The sequence below is a fragment of the Lytechinus variegatus genome, chromosome 1 (assembly GCF_018143015.1).
Source record: "Lytechinus variegatus isolate NC3 chromosome 1, Lvar_3.0, whole genome shotgun sequence".
Classification (NCBI taxonomy): domain Eukaryota; kingdom Metazoa; phylum Echinodermata; class Echinoidea; order Temnopleuroida; family Toxopneustidae; genus Lytechinus; species Lytechinus variegatus.
Genome location: NC_054740.1, coordinates 53,279,760 through 53,298,232, shown reverse-complemented (window position 1 = coordinate 53,298,232; position 18,473 = coordinate 53,279,760). Strand labels below are relative to the sequence as shown.

Genomic DNA, 18,473 nt, shown 5'->3' with positions numbered 1-18,473 from the left:
ACTTCTATTGAATAAAAGTTGTGATTCTACTGTCCATGAAACCTGGTTTCCATTTGCACTAAATCACACGTAAAATAGTTTCTCAACATGCCTGGGATATTTAAACAAAAACCCAGAACTGTAGAACTTTATAGTGTGTTTTTCCCCTTCAATTCACAGCTCTATTTTTTACTTGTTTATTCTTTCAGCAGTGCTAAGATGGCAGATGAAGAACAAGTCCTCCAAATTGATCTAACTGAAGAAGATGAAACTGAGGAAAGTGATACTGTCCCCAAGGAAGAGATTGCTGTTCCTCCTGATAAAGGACGTCCAGACCCAGAGAGATCCTCTAGTCCTGTCGTGGTATTGAGTCCTGAACTTGATGAACCTCCAGATGGCAACTCTGGTCACATGGAAGTAGTTGTTCTTGAAGATGAGGAGGAAGAAGGGCCTTCCGTGGTTGAGGATAGTAAGAAGGTGGAGGATAGCATAGACTCTTCTGGCGACATTGAACCTACTGTAGACGTTGCAGAAAAGATGGATGATGATGGAGAGGGATCGGATGGGTCGCAATCAAGTGACGACATGGATATGTTGCTCATTGCAGATGATTCTGATTCGAGTGACGATGACACAGATGGTGTAATGGGTGAAAGCATGGACAGAGAGGGTTCTTCGGTTGAAGAGAGTTTAGAGAAAGATGGTTGCTCAATAGTTGAAGTCCCAGAGAAGCTGGGGGATAATTCCAAAGATGGTGAAAGTAACATGGAGGTTCCTGATGAGAGTGATTTGCAATATAAGGTAAAGATTACCAGAGTAGGTGGTGGTGACTTTGAGGGTTTTGAGATCACCCATGAACCGGTTAGTAAGAGTTACACCAGGAAGGATGATCAGGCGAGCGATAGAGGAAGTCCAGCAAATGCCAAACCTGCTAAAGGAGAATCAAGCAAAGAGGGCATTGAAGCGAAGGAAGAAGCTGCACCTTGTAGCAGTGCTTCAATCAAAGAAATTGAAGCAGTAACTGAGAGGGAAGAATCTGCCCAGAAACCGGAGGAAGATCGTGTGGGCACTCCGTCATTTGACAAAGACAGTCAGAAGATGATGACTACAGAATTGGAGGCGGGTGACCGTGCCATGAGACAGCTGCCATCGCCAACTTCCACCCGATCAAGTGAAAACAAGTCTAGCATCAGACCCCCGTCATCCCCTTTCTCCAGTGATTACAAACCATCAACACCAGGGACACTTTCCAGTCGTAGCAGCACCACGGGGAGCTTCGACGGAAGCGGAAAGAGTGTAGGGGATTCTGCTAATAGCAGTAAGCTGCGTGCCATGCGCAACTCAACTAGAGAACGAAGAGAGAACAGGGAGGAGCGCGAGAGGCAGGAGAAACTGTCCAAGGGTGAGAAGAGTAGAGAGCTCAGTAGGAGTAAGGTGAGTCTGAAGGTCAAATTTAGTTTTGAATTCTAATTAATGGAGGAAAAAGCCTCTCAAAGTGATTTTAAAAAGCTTTTTATAATGCACCTAAGGACTGGGTCTTGCTTCATAAAGACTGTGGGCGCGCCTGGTCTGGTGGTTCTGACTCTCGCCTTTCAAGCAGAGGGTCGTGGGTTCAAATCAAGGCCGTGGCATGTTTTCTTTCAGTAAGAAATTTATCCACAATGTGCTGCACTCGACCAAGATGAGGTGAATGGGTACCCAGTAGGATTATTTCCTTGAATGCACTGAGCGCCGGTGATGGTAGCTAGAGCTAAAGCCAGAATAATAATAGCAGCGCATTGTATCCTCAGGCAAAAAGTGCTTTATAAATCCAGCTATTATTAGTATGAGCACAATTTCTATAACAAATTTACCATCAGCCTATCAGATACATGTAGAATAATATCAGCAGCTTGTAACTGTTATTGCTAATTTTTCTTGATTGATTCAGCTCTTTGGAAGGTCACATTTTAGGCATGCATGGGAGTCCCATGATGGGACTACACCCATTGTTAGCTTGACATGGTGTACTGCTATTCATCATATTTGTATGACAATATTCAAAAAGTAATCCTTTGAGGAATTATTTTTTTCATAATATGCTAAATTATGAAAGGATATCATAGATCACAATGACTATGTCCATCTTTCCAAAAACTTTTATTTCTCTTTTTAAGGACATGAAAATAATGGAGATTTCTATAATTAGTATTATATGGATTAAAAAAAAAAAAAATTATTTTACTGTAAATCTCTTTCAAACTGAGAGGGGGAAAACTCTTCAGAATATGCCTACAGGCAACTTTGCCTATAAAGTCAAGTCTTTTGGACCACAGAAATGTGTTTGACTAAGTTGAAATTTGACTTACGGAGGTTCATTTAATATGCATAGTCTATCGTAATCCAATATGCAGCGATTGTAACCTTTATCATTTCTAGGCTGTTTTGTTTATTCATTTTACAGTCTAATGTTGACAAGAGGAGGCTTAGTCATCCAAAAGGTGTTCCCCCGGAGCCTGAGCCCTTGCCGCCCAAAACGAGAGGTAGGATGACCAGGGTCGGCTTTGACTTTTTACCCGGATTCAAGCTAGAGGCGATGGACTATTTGAATAATTGGTAGGTCACTCTTCTTATTTCTTAGGTTGTGAGCAGTGGGCTGGTTTGGCAAATGGGGCATGTTGGTATGGGCACATGCCGAGGAGGGATGACAGGCATGTTTTCAGATGGGATTTTGAGTTTAAAGTGGGTGGTATGAGGAAGAGGCGATAGCCTATTAATACATGAAAGAGGCAAGTGGAGAAGGAGAGTAGGAGGGTTGGGTAGAGGATGCAGTGAATCAGGCAAAGTGGAGGGGAGGCTAAAGGCAATTGCTGCGAGTGTGAGGTGAATCCAGTCACCCCCGTTCACGGGGACAAAACCAGACTTAAAAATTAGGATTTACTTCTATTATTAAAGGGGAATAAAACCATTGGAACGAGTGGGCTTGTGTAGAAAGAGATAAAAGGACATGATCAAAGGACATGATCAAAGAAAGTTTGAGAAATATTTGACAAATAATGAGAAAGTTATGAGCATTTAAATATTGCGATCACCAATACTATGGAGATTCTCTCATTGGCAATGCGACAAATATGTGTGATGTCACATGTGAACAACTTTTTCTGTGATGGACTATAAAATACCCCCAATGTCTCTTTTTGTTCTTTCTGATGGTGACACAAACACTTTATACATAGTCTTTATTTCGCTCCATTGTCTTTTCAACATCTGTATGAACAAAAAAGAGAAGAAAATGCAGTAATTTTGTTTATTTTCCGTGACTAACGTAGGTATCCTGCAAAGATACTGCAGATCGACGAGTCACGCCATCAGATACAGATTCATTTTGAAGGCTGGAACTCCCGCTACGACCAGTGGATCCATTACAACTCACCTAAGCTCCGCCCACTGGTCAGGATGTCCAATCGCAAGGAGGGATTAAAAGAGGTTCCTGAAGGGGTAAGATAATGTAACAGGGGGCAGTTTTAACTAAACCATTAGGATTTCAAGTTCATGGGTGATCACATCTCAACATGTTTTGAAATAACACACGTTCTTGGAGTGGCTGAGAACAGTGAATTTGACAGACTCATGGGGGGGTGTAGTTACACAAAGATTTTAGTCTGACTAAAAATCGCACTTGAATAACCAATCGCATGCAGTATATAAAGCATCAACGCATTGGTCAGATAATGCGTTGGAGATGCGCATGAGCATGTATCGTTCAATTAGGTTATGTAATGAATACTGTAATGTGCTGGCGCTTCGCTTGGCTTATATTAAATAATAAATCTTCATGAAATAGCCCTAGATATTATGTACCTAGTATCCTCTCAAATTTACATGATTTCAAATCCTTTACTTGTTATGATTATTCGTTTATTCATTTGTTTAAATACATTAATAATCAATTATTTCATTTATATCATTTACTTGCCTTTGATTGATAGTTGATTTCAATTATTCATGGTTTTATAAATTCTTTCATTTAAATTTGTACTGAAATTAATGTATTCACTGATTGCAGTTACAAAGCGGTACATGTAGAAGGCATGTATTGAACAAAATGAAATATTACCAAAAGTGTTTCTGTTTGGGAATAGTTTGGAACTCTAAAAAATAAAATTCTTGTATATTTCATGTTTTTAGAATCACAAAATTGGTGATGAAGTTTTGGCACGTTGGTCCGACTGTCGCTACTACCCGGGCAAGATTGTCGGCGTCAATACATCCGGAAGTTATCGGATTATCTTTTACGATGGAATTGAGAAAAACGTCCAGGGTATGAACGTCAGAGATATGCCAGAAGAACTCAAGAAACAAGTAAGATTCCCTTTTTACGAGCATCTTGTGCTTCCACGACACCCATGGTATTAGAAGTTGAGAGACTTACCCAACTTTAGTTGTAGCTCAAACTATAGGTACAGCCATGCTCAAAAGTTAGTGGACTCAACACAAGATGCACTCCTTCATGCTGAGTGTTGAATGTAAATATAGATTACAACACTACAATGTTCAGCAAGCCTAGAAAAACAAATTTTATTGAATGCAACATTTTATCACCTGACTCCACAATGAAACATCTAAAACATGGCAGAACTTGAACACATAAAATCTGTTCATTTTCTTGTGTGGGGTTCCCTAACTTTTGAGCACCAAGTGCTGCATTTGGTTCTAATGATATTCCTAGATTGATACTTATTCTGGCAATACCACTCTCCGGGTGTTTGTTATTTATTATCTTGTAGCATAAATTTCCATTCATGACATCATACAAATAATGTACATTAGTGCTTCCATGCAGGGCCAAATAATGAACGATGTGTGAGAAGGGCCAATGGATATACCGCAAAGAGGTCCTCAGGACCGAGTGCGCTATATCCATTTGGGGAGTCGAGCACATTGATTCATTATTTAGGTCCTCTATGCACAAGAATGCGTGCATTGTTTGTTTTATACACCCCCTTCCCCAGTTTACTGAGTTGCCCCGAATGCTATGTTTGATCTAAATTCTAGATAATTCCAGACCTCGCACTATCCTGCACTCTGACGTCAGAGCGCAGGATAGTGCATTTTGGATGCAAAAGTGCAATTCGCTGAATATCATGTGATCCAATTTGGACCAATCAGATTACAGAACATTCTTGGGAGTTGTATAATATTTTTTAAAGCATTTTGAGATTTCCTTACATTGTGTGGAAATTAGATCCCAAGGTTTGAAATGATAATTTGTCTCCTTATTAAGATTGCTGCATTATAAAGTGACGGGTATAAATGCAAGATTCCCTCTCTCATTCCCTTTCATCAGGATTTCTTCAGTAATCTTCAGGCTCAGATAGAGAGAGCAGAGCGCAATGCTGCACAGAGGAAAGCCAACAGACAGAAGTATGAAGCCAAGAAATTACAACCTTTATCTCCAGGTAAGAGGTTAAAGGTCAGATTCGAATACTTTCTGGAGGTCTGACGAAGTAAACATTTGTGGCTATTCAGCTGATAGCTTTTTAAGTTCATTTCTTTGTTTTTATCGGTTGAAAGAACATTTCTTTCACTGACAAACTCGCTTTATCACAAAACAGACGTTCTCCAAAACTGATCATCCTGTTGATACATTTTAGCTTGTATAAGAAATGGTACTAATATGAATTTTGCAAGGTTTGAAGTGATGTTTTTTGCATAAGTGATTTTGCACAGCGCCATAAAACCGGAAGTGTATATCCGAAATCAAAAGCGATAAGTAGATATATTGCTTGATATCGGCTGAATGCTATTGGGAGAATTAGTTTTCGTCTATTCCGAAATTTAATGATTTTCAATTTTGTCTGGCATTGCTCATCATACACTAGGAAGAGATACAGTATACTCTCATTATGTAAGAAGCAGATTTTTCTAATTTCCACAAAGTTGATTCATCCCTTTGATATTCATTATCTATCTTACAGCTTCATCCAGCACGGGATCTAGTCCTCCAGAAGAGCGCAAAAGGAAACTGTCAACTTCCTCACCCGCCCCTTCTACTCCCATAGGTGCAAAGATCAAGAAGTCAAGGTCCAGCACAGAGCAGGTTGAAAGGTCAAGTGAAGAGGTCAAAAGGTCAAGAAATCTGAGCCAAGAAAGCAGGAAATCTAGAAGAAGTACAGAGGAGGTCAAATCGCCCAAGGCTGCAGAAACCGATCCAAGTCGCAGGTCAAGATATGCTAGTGAGGAGGGTAGGAGATCAAGGAATCTTAGCGAAGAGGGTCGAAGGTCAAATCTCGGTGAGGAGGGTCGAAGGATGAGACATCTGAGTGGAGAAAGTGGGAGGTCTAGGAGTAGTACAGAAGAGGTCAGGTCACCAAAGGCTGCTGAAGTCGATCTAAGTCGCAGGTCGAGATCCTCCAGCGAGGAGGGTCGCAGGTCAAGATTTGCAAGTGGAGAGGGTCTGAAGTTGAGAAGCAGCACAGAGGAGGTTGAATCGCCCACGGCTGAGGAAGTAGAGCGAAAAAGATCAAAGTTTGGCAGATTCTCAGGAGGCGTGCATCCGCCCGAGCCAACTAGAAAAGGAGGACACTTTCTGATGGGAGGAGGAAGTCTTAAGAAGAAGGAGGTTAAGAAGGAAGGAACCGGTGTTAAGGTCAGTGAACCTGTAAAATGCCACTTGGTCTACACTATCTTTGTCTACATTCCATTTGGTCTAATCTTAGTTCAATTACTAGCTATTTGGTAAATTCAATTGAATTAATTGCCACTTTGTCTACATTCCATTCGGTCTATTCCCACATGGTCTAATCCTCATCCATCTACTAGCCATTTGGTAAATTCAATTGAATTAAATGCCACTTGGTCCACACACACTTTGTCTACATTTCATTTGGTCTATTCCCACATGGTCTAATCCTCATCCATCTAATAGCCATTTGGTTAATTAAATTGAATTAATTGCCACTTGGTCCAATCCCACATGGTCTACAACCTAGTTTGTCTACAACCAGTTTGTCTACTCACTACATGTGGTCTCATTGTCATTTCACCCATTCATCATCCTGTCTAATGTCCAAATTCATCTATTATCCACATGGTCTTAAACCATTCAGTTTATATGGTTAGATGCACTCTTTATGAATCATTTTTTTGCTTGAAAAAGTACCCCAAAAGTAGTAGACGAAAAAGAAATTAAACAATCTGGGTATTAGACGACTTCGACTGAGTGGGTATTAGACTAGTTTTGTGTAGACCAAATGGCAGTTAGACCAAATGGCAGTTAGACCAAAATGATAGAAGAACAAATTAGTTTAGCCCATGAGGTACTAGATTATCTTAGAAGTATACCACCTGCTTGTATACCCAGTGAATATAACCCAATGAATATTGTTATTCAACTTTGTAGGATCCAGTTGTCTAATGATAATTTTTTATATTGAATCCTGCATTACCCCCTATTTTAATTTTTCCATGAAGAAGCGGAATCAACAGACTATAATTAGGCTGGATTTATACAGTACTTATATACATGTATTCGCCTTTTTTTACGTTACAATGAGCAAATCCCCATTTTGTAGCCTTTTTCTCTTTTTTTTTCTAAAAGCAATGCATTTCTTATTTCTGTAATGATTTATTTCAATCTATACTTTTAATTCATGATTTGATGCTGACAGCTTGCCTTGACCAAGCACACCACAGTTTCCAGGCCTAGGTTTGTGGGTAGGCCCACCGGGAGGCCCGTCGGTAGGCCCCCGGGTAGTAGTCTTCAGAGGAAAGAAGCACGGTCCGCCAGCAATCTTCCAGGGAAGGAGCTGCGTTCTGTAGGCAACGTTCAGGGGAAAGAACTGCGATCAGCCACCGCTTCCACCACTCAGGGTAAAACAAATTTCTTTACGGCATGGTCCTGTTTCGTATAGACGAGTTAGAATAACAAATGGAAAATTCTATATCAAATTTACTATCAGCCAATCAGATTGAAGAATTTCACTAGCTTTTAACTGTTATTGTTTTATGAAACAGACTCTTGGCCAACCAACTTTGATATTGCTATTTGGCTGATACCGATGTAATAACAATAAAGCCCTATAACTTTATAGAAAATTTTTTGTAGAATTATTTACTCTTTTCTTCTGCTACATAATGACAATGATTGTGTAGTAGGAAAGTCAATTTAACTCTCATATCCTTCCTCATCTTAAAAGGATTGGGCTATTTCTAAGGTATGGGGGATAATTGTTCCCTTTCTGATTTCAGCCACTGTCTGCCACCATGTGAAAAAAAATCAGCATATTTCTTCCTAACCTAGAGTGAAGGATTTGTGAGGGAAAAAAATTTGCTTATTTTAAAGGTGATGAATGTTAATTACCCTGAACAAATATGATTTAATCAGTGTCACTTGGTATATTTTAGACTTAAAAATGAGAAACAATACTTTGTAGAGCTGAACAATATCAAATGATATAGTCTGTTTGAGAGTAAAGCCAGTGGTGGCTTCAGGGGGTGAGCGCCCCTTTACATTTTGATAACCTTCGCATGAAAAAAACATAAATGTAAGAGAATTGTCGGCAATGCCACTTCTATTTTCAAATTTGTTCTTTGCGTCCCTTCTATTTTGAAATCCTGATCTGTCGCTGATAAAGCAGCTTATTTTTTTGTCTCGTTCAAGTATGTAAATCTAGGTTCAGATATCAATTCAAAGTATGGTTGAAATAAAATAAATCCTTCAATTTTTTGAAAAAGAAACAAAGGCATGATGCAGTCTCTTTACCCAAACTCTTTAGCTCCTAGTGTGCAAGAAAGATCGAGAACTGTCTCTCAAGTACCTGTCGAGGGTGACAGTCCAATTCCAGACACAAGTATGTGGATGAAATAAGCAGGGGTCATGGTAGTTGACCCTTGCATAGGTGTTGAGTTCAATTTATTGTCCTTGTGTTAACCCTAACTCCTGACCTGCTTGTTCTTTATTATTTGGCATATTGTTTCCAATATCAAGTTTGCATGTATTTTATTTCCCTGGTAGTATTTGTATTTTTTTTTTAAATCATAACAGAAAAATGTTGTACATTGAATGTTTAAGGACAACCAGAATTTGTTGCAGAGGAACAAGTTTTACTAAATGTAATATTTTATCACCTGACTTCACAATTAAATATCTAACAAATGGCAGAATTGTAAGACTTTAGATACATTCATTATCTGGCAGGGTTCACTAACTTTTGTTCTGAGCAACACTAGGTAAATGTTAGGCCTGGGAGTAAACATCAATTGTTCGAATGGCTTGCCGCCGATTGCTAATCGATTAGTAAAATATACACTGTTCAGATGTTCGGCAGATTTCAATTAGACACTTGGGATCTCTCGAATACTCAAGAAATAGTAACAAAATGACAAGATACAACAATAACAATTGAGGAACAGACAATAATTTGGGGGGTCTTCATAAGTAGGTCAACTATTTGCTTAGAAGATGTGATTCCCAACATATCTTTTATGATTCCATTTTTTTCCGGAAATAATCGAATGGTAAAATTGACATTTGTCCCAGGCCTAGTTGAATATTTTACGTCGTTTTAAATGGGTAACTCATTGCAGTCATCGAGAAATGGATTAATATTTTAAATAGTGTTAGAACAATAATCTAATATCTTAAAACCATGTTTCCAAGAAGGGGATAATAATGCTTGTCTGGCAATTGGAAGAGAGGTCTGATAATGTATATGGTTTCACTTTTTCTGGGGTTCAAGCAAAATAAAGAGCTATGCTTGATAAGTTGATATTTACAGTTGGTTGTAATATTTTGTTACACATTTTGGTAGAGAGTTAAGTGTAATACAGCATCCATTTCTTTTCAATATGGCTACTTCAGAAATTCACTTCCTGCATATGCGTAACATGCAAGTCACAAAGTGAGATGGGAGATATTCCTCTGACTCTGCCTAGAAAAGTGAAAAATTAATTTGCAAGTGTCCAGTTGGCATTGCATGACAAGAGTGATACACTTCCTTCAACTTACATAAATTATGTGAAAAGCATTCTGCAAGCTATTGTGTTTTGTTGCGAATTGTCCATTTTTGCACCTTTTTTTTGTATTATATGTTCTCTCTTTAATATTTCATTGAATGTGCATTTCCCTATGAATTTTATGATACTTATGAAAAAAAATAGTGCTTTATTTCTTAAGTTTGCATTAATTTTTGCAAATGATTTATTTTGCATGTCAGAAAAGGAAAGCTAGTTTGGTATTCATGTATTTTTTAAATAAAAAAAACACACACTTGGTCACTATAGCTTGTACTATTTGTCACCAAATTGCACATTAATATTTTTTCTTGGAACACTCCATTTGATAAACTCTTCTTGATAATGTTTTCTGATGGGCCAAGTTCCCTTGACTTTGCCGATGTTATTTGTTTCATTGTCACTTAGTTCCAATTATCTATTCTCTTTTTTTTTTTTGAACACATAAAAAAATGAAATAGCATTTTTTTCTGGTAATATTACTGTAACTACTTCATAAATTATGAAGATGAGCCTTGTGTGAAGAACCCACAAGTTTTCTGTATTATACAGGAAAGGACTTGATTTAAAAATTTGTATGATAATAATAATAATTAGCATTTATATAGCGCTTTATCAATCTACGGCTGCTCAAAGCGCTTCACAATTATTATTACCCGGTCACTGGATTCATAGCATTTCAAGCAGCCTGTTAGGCGCACACTTGCTAAATCAACCACAATAACAGTTGTTTCCTACTGGTACCCAATTAGCACCTGGATGAGAGTGGCAAAGTGTGGATTGACGCCTTGCCAAAGGACGCTAGGCCATGGTGGGATTCAAACACACGACCCTCTGATTACAAGGCAAGAGTCGGAACCGCTACACCACGGCGCTGATTGTATGAGTATCAAAGATTTGTTGTGTTTAATGTTTTTAATATTTATTGAGACTAGTTTCGTGGATATGTATTTATTTGAATTGATAATTTACCTTATTCGTACCGATTTTATGTTTAGCCTCAACAGGTAAATCTCCAGCGCCTGTTACTTCATCTGCTGCGGAGCCACTCCTACCTCGACACCGAGAGCAAGACCAGGTAAAGAATTGTACAATCGTTCATTGTTTACTGTTTAAACAATCATTTATTTCCAAAATATAGCATACTGGAGCATTTCTTTCCCATCCATCACAAATACACACTCGCAGAAAGATATATCTCATTGGTTCTACACACAATTATTACTTGTGCAGTACCAATATATGACACAGACCAAATTTCATGTTTTTGTCTCACCTTGCTTAGCAGAGTGAGACTATAGGCGCCGCTTTTCCGACGGCGGCGGCGTCAACATCAAATCTTAACCTGAGGTTAAGTTTTTGAAATGACGTCATAACTTAGAAAGTATATGGACCTATTTAATAAAACTTGGCCATAAGGTTAATCAAGTATTACTGAACATCCTATTAGAGTTTCATGTCACATGACCAAGGTCAAAGGTCATTTAGGGTCAATGAACTTAGACCATGTTGGAGGAATCAACATCGAAATCTTAACCTGAGGTTAAGTTTTTGAAATGTCATCATAACTTAGAAAATATATGGACCTAGTTCATGAAACTTGGACATTAGGTTAATCAAGTATCACTGAACATCCTACATGAGTTTCACGTCACATGACCAAGGTCAAAGGTCATTTAGGGTCAATGAACTTTGGCCGAATTGGGGATATCTGTTGAATTCCCATCATAACTTTGAAAGTTTATGGATCTGATTCATGAAACTTGGACACAATAGTAATCAAGCATCACTGAAAATTTTGTGCAAGTTTCAGGTCTCATGATTAAGGTCAAAGGTCATTTAGGGTCAATGAACTTTTGCCGAATCGGGGGTATCTGTTGAATTACCATCATAACTTTGAAAGTTTATTGGTCTAGTTCATTAAACTTGGACATTAGAGTAATCAAGTATCACTGAACATCCTGTGCGCGTTTCAGGTCACATGATCAAGGTCAAAGGTCATGTAAGGTCAATGAACTTTGGCCATGTTGGGGTTTTTTGTTGAATAACCATCATATCTCTGTAAGTTTATTGGTCTAGTTCATAAAAAGTGGACATAAGAGTAACCATGTATCACTGAACATCTTGTGCGAGTTAGAGTAGTATTCAAAGTCAGCACTGCTGCTATATTGAAACGTGTGATGCAGGTGAGACGGCCAGAGGCATTCCACTTGTTATACTGTAAATCAACAATCTCAATATTCATATCTCTTGTGACCACTGATTTATGAACGTTTATGTTCATTGGCTCTTAAGTTTAAAAAAGATAAAATTTTAAACCTAAAAGATTTTGGGTATTCTAATTATCAAACTTTGTATTCTTCGGTGAGATGTACTTATGATTAGAAATAAAAAATGATATAGTGACAACCTTTGAAAAAAAGTTTTGGTGCAGTTAAAGATGACAAACATGCTAAACATTCCAAACAGGAATGGGCAGTAGGGGCTCTACTGTAAGTGCCTAAGCTGTGTTCCTCGATTTTTGTGTGGTTTTTTTTGCAGGCAAAGAGAGATGTTTTTGTCATGTTCTCCTTTTGAATTAATTTTCTTATTTTCCAGGGCATGTGATTATCCCTGTGGTGGAGCACATCTCAATGGACGAACGTCTGGAGGTCGCTAAGAACCTGGAAAAACTACGAGCTATCGCTACAAAAGAACCTTGTAAGTAATGATGATAGTGATGGCAATGGTGATGATGGTGATGGTGATGATGATGATGATGATGATGATGGTGATTGTGATGATGATGATGATGATGGTGATGGTTGTGGTGATGATGATGAGGGTGATTGTGATGAAGGTGGTGGTGTTTTGGGTGATGGTGATGGTAGTGGTGGTGAAAATGCTTATGGAGCCTATTTATAAATAATCATTTTTTTTTTGTTCTTTTTGCAGTGTTTGCCAATACTCATATTGGACACTTGAAGGATCCAACAAAATGTAAGTAAAAGCATCTGTTTTTTGACATTTGTTAATTATTTTTTCATACTTATTATTTTGGTTACTTTATTATGACACCCCCCCTTGCAACTAAATGTTTCCTTCATATAATTTCTGACATTACCTGGAAGGTAGTATATCATGCTGTGCATGTTTTCAATTTGTTTGTCCTGATTACAGACATGCTTTCAAAGCTTTTAACGGTTATATTCCAAATTGTAGTCTCGATTTATAGTCCAATAATGAAATATTTTGGAATACTTTGCAGATGTGAAATTAATCTCAGCGACGATAACAGATTTATTGTCATTGGTGGTTTATAACGTTATCAAACACTTTTTGGGTATGATAAGCACAAGAGTTACTTGACTGCTAGAGTACGAGACCCAAATCTTGACTGCTACCCTTTTTCTTTTGGCTTGGATTTATTGTCCATAATAGGCAGGAATACTAGGCAGATATGAAATTAATCTTAACCCTAAAAAGTCTGGGGGGGGGCTCGAAATCGAATCCGCCGCTCGAAATTTTTTGACTGCGTCGCTCACTGACTTTTGACTTTCAAGTCTCGCACAACTTTTGAGACCAAAATTGTGACCCCCGGGTACGCGGTTCCGAAATTATGCAACATTTCGTAAGTGCATGCAGACCCAAAGTTACTCAAAAACGTGAATTTGTGTACAAATCCAATGCAAATAGTGTTTTTAGCCAAAATTCATAAATGTATCATTATTTTTCCTTTCACTGCTAAAAATCAATTAATTTTATCTTGCTTATGGTCAAAATAAAGTCCCGGACAATATCCATCGAAAAAACAATAAAAAACAAAAGGTCGAAAAAAAAAGAAATACATAAGAAATTTAGAAAACAATAGAATACATAAGAAAATGCATGTTTTTTTGAAATTTTTGAAATATAAATTTTATCAGATGCCTATCTAGAGTATGTGAAACAAAAATTAGCATTTTAGGGGCATTATTTTATTAATTAGAGCAAACTTATGATTTTACGTATAAATTAGCATAATTAATGAGCAATGAGATTTTTCGCAGAAATTGATATCATAGTTTTTGTCTCACCTGCGAAGCAAAGTGAGACTATAGGCGCCGCTTTTCCGACGGCGGCGGCGACGGCGGCGGCGGCGGCGGCGACGGCGGCGGCGGCGTCAACATCAAATCTTAACCTGAGGTTAAGTTTTTGAAATGACATCATAACTTAGAAAGTATATGGACCTAGTTCATGAAACTTGGCCATAAGGTTAATCAAGTATTACTGAACATCCTATTAGAGTTTCATGTCACATGACCAAGGTCAGAGGTCATTTAGGGTCAATGAACTTAGACCATGTTGGAGGAATCAACATCGAAATCTTAACCTGTGGTTAAGTTTTTGAAATGTCATCATAACTTAGAAAATATATGGACCTAGTTCATGAAACTTGGACATAAGGTTAATCAAGTATCACTGAACATCCTGCATGAGTTTCACGTCACATGACCAAGGTCAAAGGTCATTTAGGGTCAATGAACTTTGGCCGAATTGGAGATATCTGTTGAATTCCCATCATAACTTTGAAAATTTATGGATCTGATTCATGAAACTTGGACATAATAGTAATCAAGCATCACTGAAAATTTTGTGCAAGTTTCAGGTCTCATGATTAAGGTCAAAGGTCATTAGGGTCAATGAACTTTGGCCGAATCGGGGGTATCTGTTGAATTACCATCATAACTTTGGAAGTTTATTGGGCTAGTTCATTAAACTTGGACATTAGAGTAATCAAGTATCACTGAACATCCTGTGCACATTTCAGGTCACATGACCAAGGTCAAAGGTCAATGAACTTTGGCCGAATTGGGTGTATCTGTTGAATTACCATCATAACTTTGAAAGTTTATGGATCTGATTCATGAAACTTGTACATAAGAGTAATCAAGTATCACTGAATATCCTGTTTGAGTTTCACGTCACATGATCATGGTCAAAGGTCATGTAAGGTCAATGAACTTTGGCCATGTTGGGGTTTTTTGGTGAATAACCATCATATCTCTGTAAGTTTATTGGTCTAGTTCATAAAAAGTGGACATAAGAGTAACCATGTATCACTGAACATCTTGTGCGAGTTAGAGTAGTATTCAAAGTCAGCACTGCTGCTATATTGAACCGCGTGATGCAGGTGAGACGGCCAGAGGCATTCCACTTGTGTAGATTATGCCATGGGTAACGGGAATGCCAATTTTACGTTGCGATCGACGGCCGAGATATCATAAGGGGGGCTGAATCAGCCCCCCCCCCGTCTTAGGCGTCGAAATAGCCCAATCTATTTAGGGTTAAGCCCAGTGCACACTAAATGATTTGTTGCAATCCAAATTTCAAAGAAACTGTAAATAACATTTGGTATGGACAGTCCAACCAATAAAATCTTAGGCCCCAATTCACAAAGGTGGTTTTTCAAACCATCGGTTGAACCCATGGCTTATGCAGATTTCCTGTATAAATTACGCTTATTCACCATGTTTATTAAAATATGCCCAATGCTGATATGCGCTTTTGTCAGTGTGCCAAATTGATGCCTGTCGCCATGGCTAATTGTGCTATTTTATTCAGGAATCCAATGTTTGATGAGTGGACTCATAAATTCAATACAGTGGACTCGTGAATAAAATAGGGTGGATAACCACTGCAACAGGCATCAATTCGGCGCACTGTGACAATATACGCGGTAAATAAGCGTTATTTATACAGGAGATAAGCATAAACCATGGATTCCACCAATGGTTTTAAAAACCATGTTTGTGAATTCGGGCCCTTAGTGTTAGGACTACTGAAATTAAAATTCAGACCAGTTTGAGCCTCCCTGTAGAAATAAAAACAAATTCATTTTCAAATCATAACGATGTCATCATCAACTGTCACTTGAAGTCGTTTTGGGCTTGCAGCAAAGTAAATAATTATGGTATTATTATTCCTAACGTAATGCCGAACTTCATATAAAATACTTTCACTTCTTGGAACTTTCACATTTAATGCGAAATGCGATTTATTTTTTGAAAATGTGGCCTATCAAATTGCATAGTGTGCGCTGGGCTTGAGTAACATATATTATCATTCTCATTTGTGAAGTCATTAAACATTGTTTGGGTATGATTAAACCCAAAGCCTAACTGCTACTTTTTTTCTCTTGGCTTTGACTTACAGTCATTGCACCTAAGGAGTTGATCGTGGACCTGGACCACAACAAGTTCAAGTGCGAGGTCCCTGGATGTACCAAGTCATTCAGGAAGGCCAGTCTACTTGAGTCCCATATGAAGTACTACCACGCAGAGCCAGGCGCCGAATCTGGTCCACCCCAAGACAAGGATAAGGACAAGCCGTCCTCGAGGCCAAGGAAAAGGAATTATTCAGGTTGGTTTTTGTTTTCCTAAGTCTCGAATCATAGGGAAATTGAATTGCATGCAACATTATTTGTGTCTGTTTTTCAGTTTGTTTGAAAAGTTGTAAAGCTCCAAATTGTCATTGCTGCCAGGCTTGAGCAGATGATGTAGTTGAGTTAAAAAGGAGACAATCGGTTGACTATAGGTGCATTTGGTTCTACACATGTCTTGTTTAATTTTTAAGAAGCATTTTCTTGGTTCATTAGACCCAGGAGGAAATATTTACATTTGTTTCTACTATGTATTATTATCATCTGCAAATTTGTTTTCTTGGTCAGTGTGAATATTTATTTGCATGATGATACAATCAGTTTGTTCAAATTTTGTATTTGTTGATGACATTGTTCAATATGTATTTTGTTTTTCTACCTTTCCACAGCTACTCAGACATCGTCATCAAGGATTCGAAGGGATTCAGATACTTCTGGTCCAGCTGCTGGTTCAACCTCCCCATCCTCCCCTCCGGCTAGACTGGTTGCCAAGCGATCATCAGCACCGGACACAATCTCCTCTCCCACCCAAGGGACAAAGAAACCAGAGGCTCCCGTCATGAAGTCTCCTAGATCCCCACCTCCAATCAGAAGCCCAAGGTCTCCTCCAGCCCAGCCGTCGAAGTCGCCAAAGAGTCCTCCTGCACAGCTGATGAAGTCGCCTAAGTCTCCTCCTCCTCCGCAGCTGATGAAGTCGCCCAAGTCTCCTCCGCCGCCGCAGCCGATAAAGTCACCTAAGAGTCCACCGCCGCAGGTATCCAAGGTGCCCAAGTCTCCATCTGGGACACCACCCTCCGGTACTGTCAAAGACACCAAGCCGCCTCAGGAGCCAAAACCATTGAAGGAACCCAAATCACCAAAGGAAACCACATTAACCAAATCCCCAAAGGAAACAACTGCAGCTAAATTAACAAAAGAAGTGACTTCAGCTGTTAAATCGGCTGAAGAATCAGTGAAGTCGCCAAAGGAAATGACTACAACAAAACCATCAAAGGAAAACTTGTCGACTAAATCACCAAAAGAGAATGTATCCACTAAGCCATCAAAGTCCCATCCATCTACAAAGACAGAGAAAAGGATTAAGAAAGAGGAAGTCAATGAGTCTCTGTCAGCAACTGGTAGGGTGAGACACGAGAGCAAATCCGACAAAAGCAAGTCTGACAAAAGTTCTAAGGAAAAGAAGGGGTCTTCAAGTGAAGGTGGTGGAGAAACAGTTAAGAAGGATTCATCTAAAAAGGCAGGCCTGTTGGCAACAAGTGACGTTACTAAAAAGACTGAAAAGACTTCCAAATCAGGCAGCACCATCATTCCGTCAATCATTCCATTGATACGGAAGGACTCATCCAAGGCCGAGGCGGGAGGATTCACAAAGCGAGAAGGCATGTCAAAGTTGGACAAACTCAAACACAAGAAACACAAGGACAAGCACAAAAAGCACAAAGACAAGAAGAAGAAAAAAAAGAAGAAGAAGGAAAAGGAGAAGAAAAAGAAAAAGAAGAAGCGGCAGAAGGATGGAGGGAAGATGGGTATCCTGAAGAGCCAAAAGTACAAGGACATTGATGAATACATCCTGGAGAAAAAGAAGAAGGAATTCCAATTTGAAAGTAAGTAAGACTGGATTATGATGGTATTTATAACGGAATCACTAACAAAATATTTCAAAAACCAAATTGAATAAGTTAGCTTGCAGGTGCAGTGCGAATATGAAGTCAAGAAACTTGTTTGGAGTTGGGACAAACCATTCAGCTTAACTCGATCCTGTTCAGTCAACCATTAAAAGGATCCCAACAAATTTGGTATCAAAAGAAACAGGAGTGCATGTACTCTACCTGCAAGATTAATAACAAAATTGATTATCCTCTTTAAACAATGGGTAATAAAAAAAATATCTGACTCACACTGTATAAGTGTTAATTCATCCCAAAATTTAGATTTCATCAACCCTTCCATCAGGAGAGATCATAGCCATTCAGTTCTTTCTATTTTGTTTCAGTGCCCTATCCTGTTTCCCAATTCCAGGAGAACTATTCTTGGCACCATCCTTGGTCTCGAAGTCCCAACTCTTAAAACGGATGCGTGCCACGGTATTTACCAAAAGAGA

General features: G+C 38.6%; 1 protein-coding gene across 1 annotated transcript in view; it reads left to right on the top strand.

Moving 5' to 3' along the window:
• LOC121416641 overlaps nt 1-18,473 on the top strand; it is a 32,693-nt gene that overhangs the window by 4,776 nt on the left and 9,444 nt on the right. Inside the window, 14 exon segments of the mRNA XM_041610122.1 lie at nt 192-1,413; nt 2,423-2,574; nt 3,288-3,456; nt 4,147-4,320; nt 5,306-5,417; nt 5,937-6,607; nt 7,629-7,830; nt 8,736-8,810; nt 10,971-11,009; nt 11,012-11,050; nt 12,571-12,672; nt 12,907-12,951; nt 16,147-16,353; nt 16,762-17,976. Of these exon segments, the coding sequence (XP_041466056.1) occupies nt 199-1,413; nt 2,423-2,574; nt 3,288-3,456; nt 4,147-4,320; nt 5,306-5,417; nt 5,937-6,607; nt 7,629-7,830; nt 8,736-8,810; nt 10,971-11,009; nt 11,012-11,050; nt 12,571-12,672; nt 12,907-12,951; nt 16,147-16,353; nt 16,762-17,976 (4,417 nt within the window). The 5' untranslated portion in view covers nt 192-198.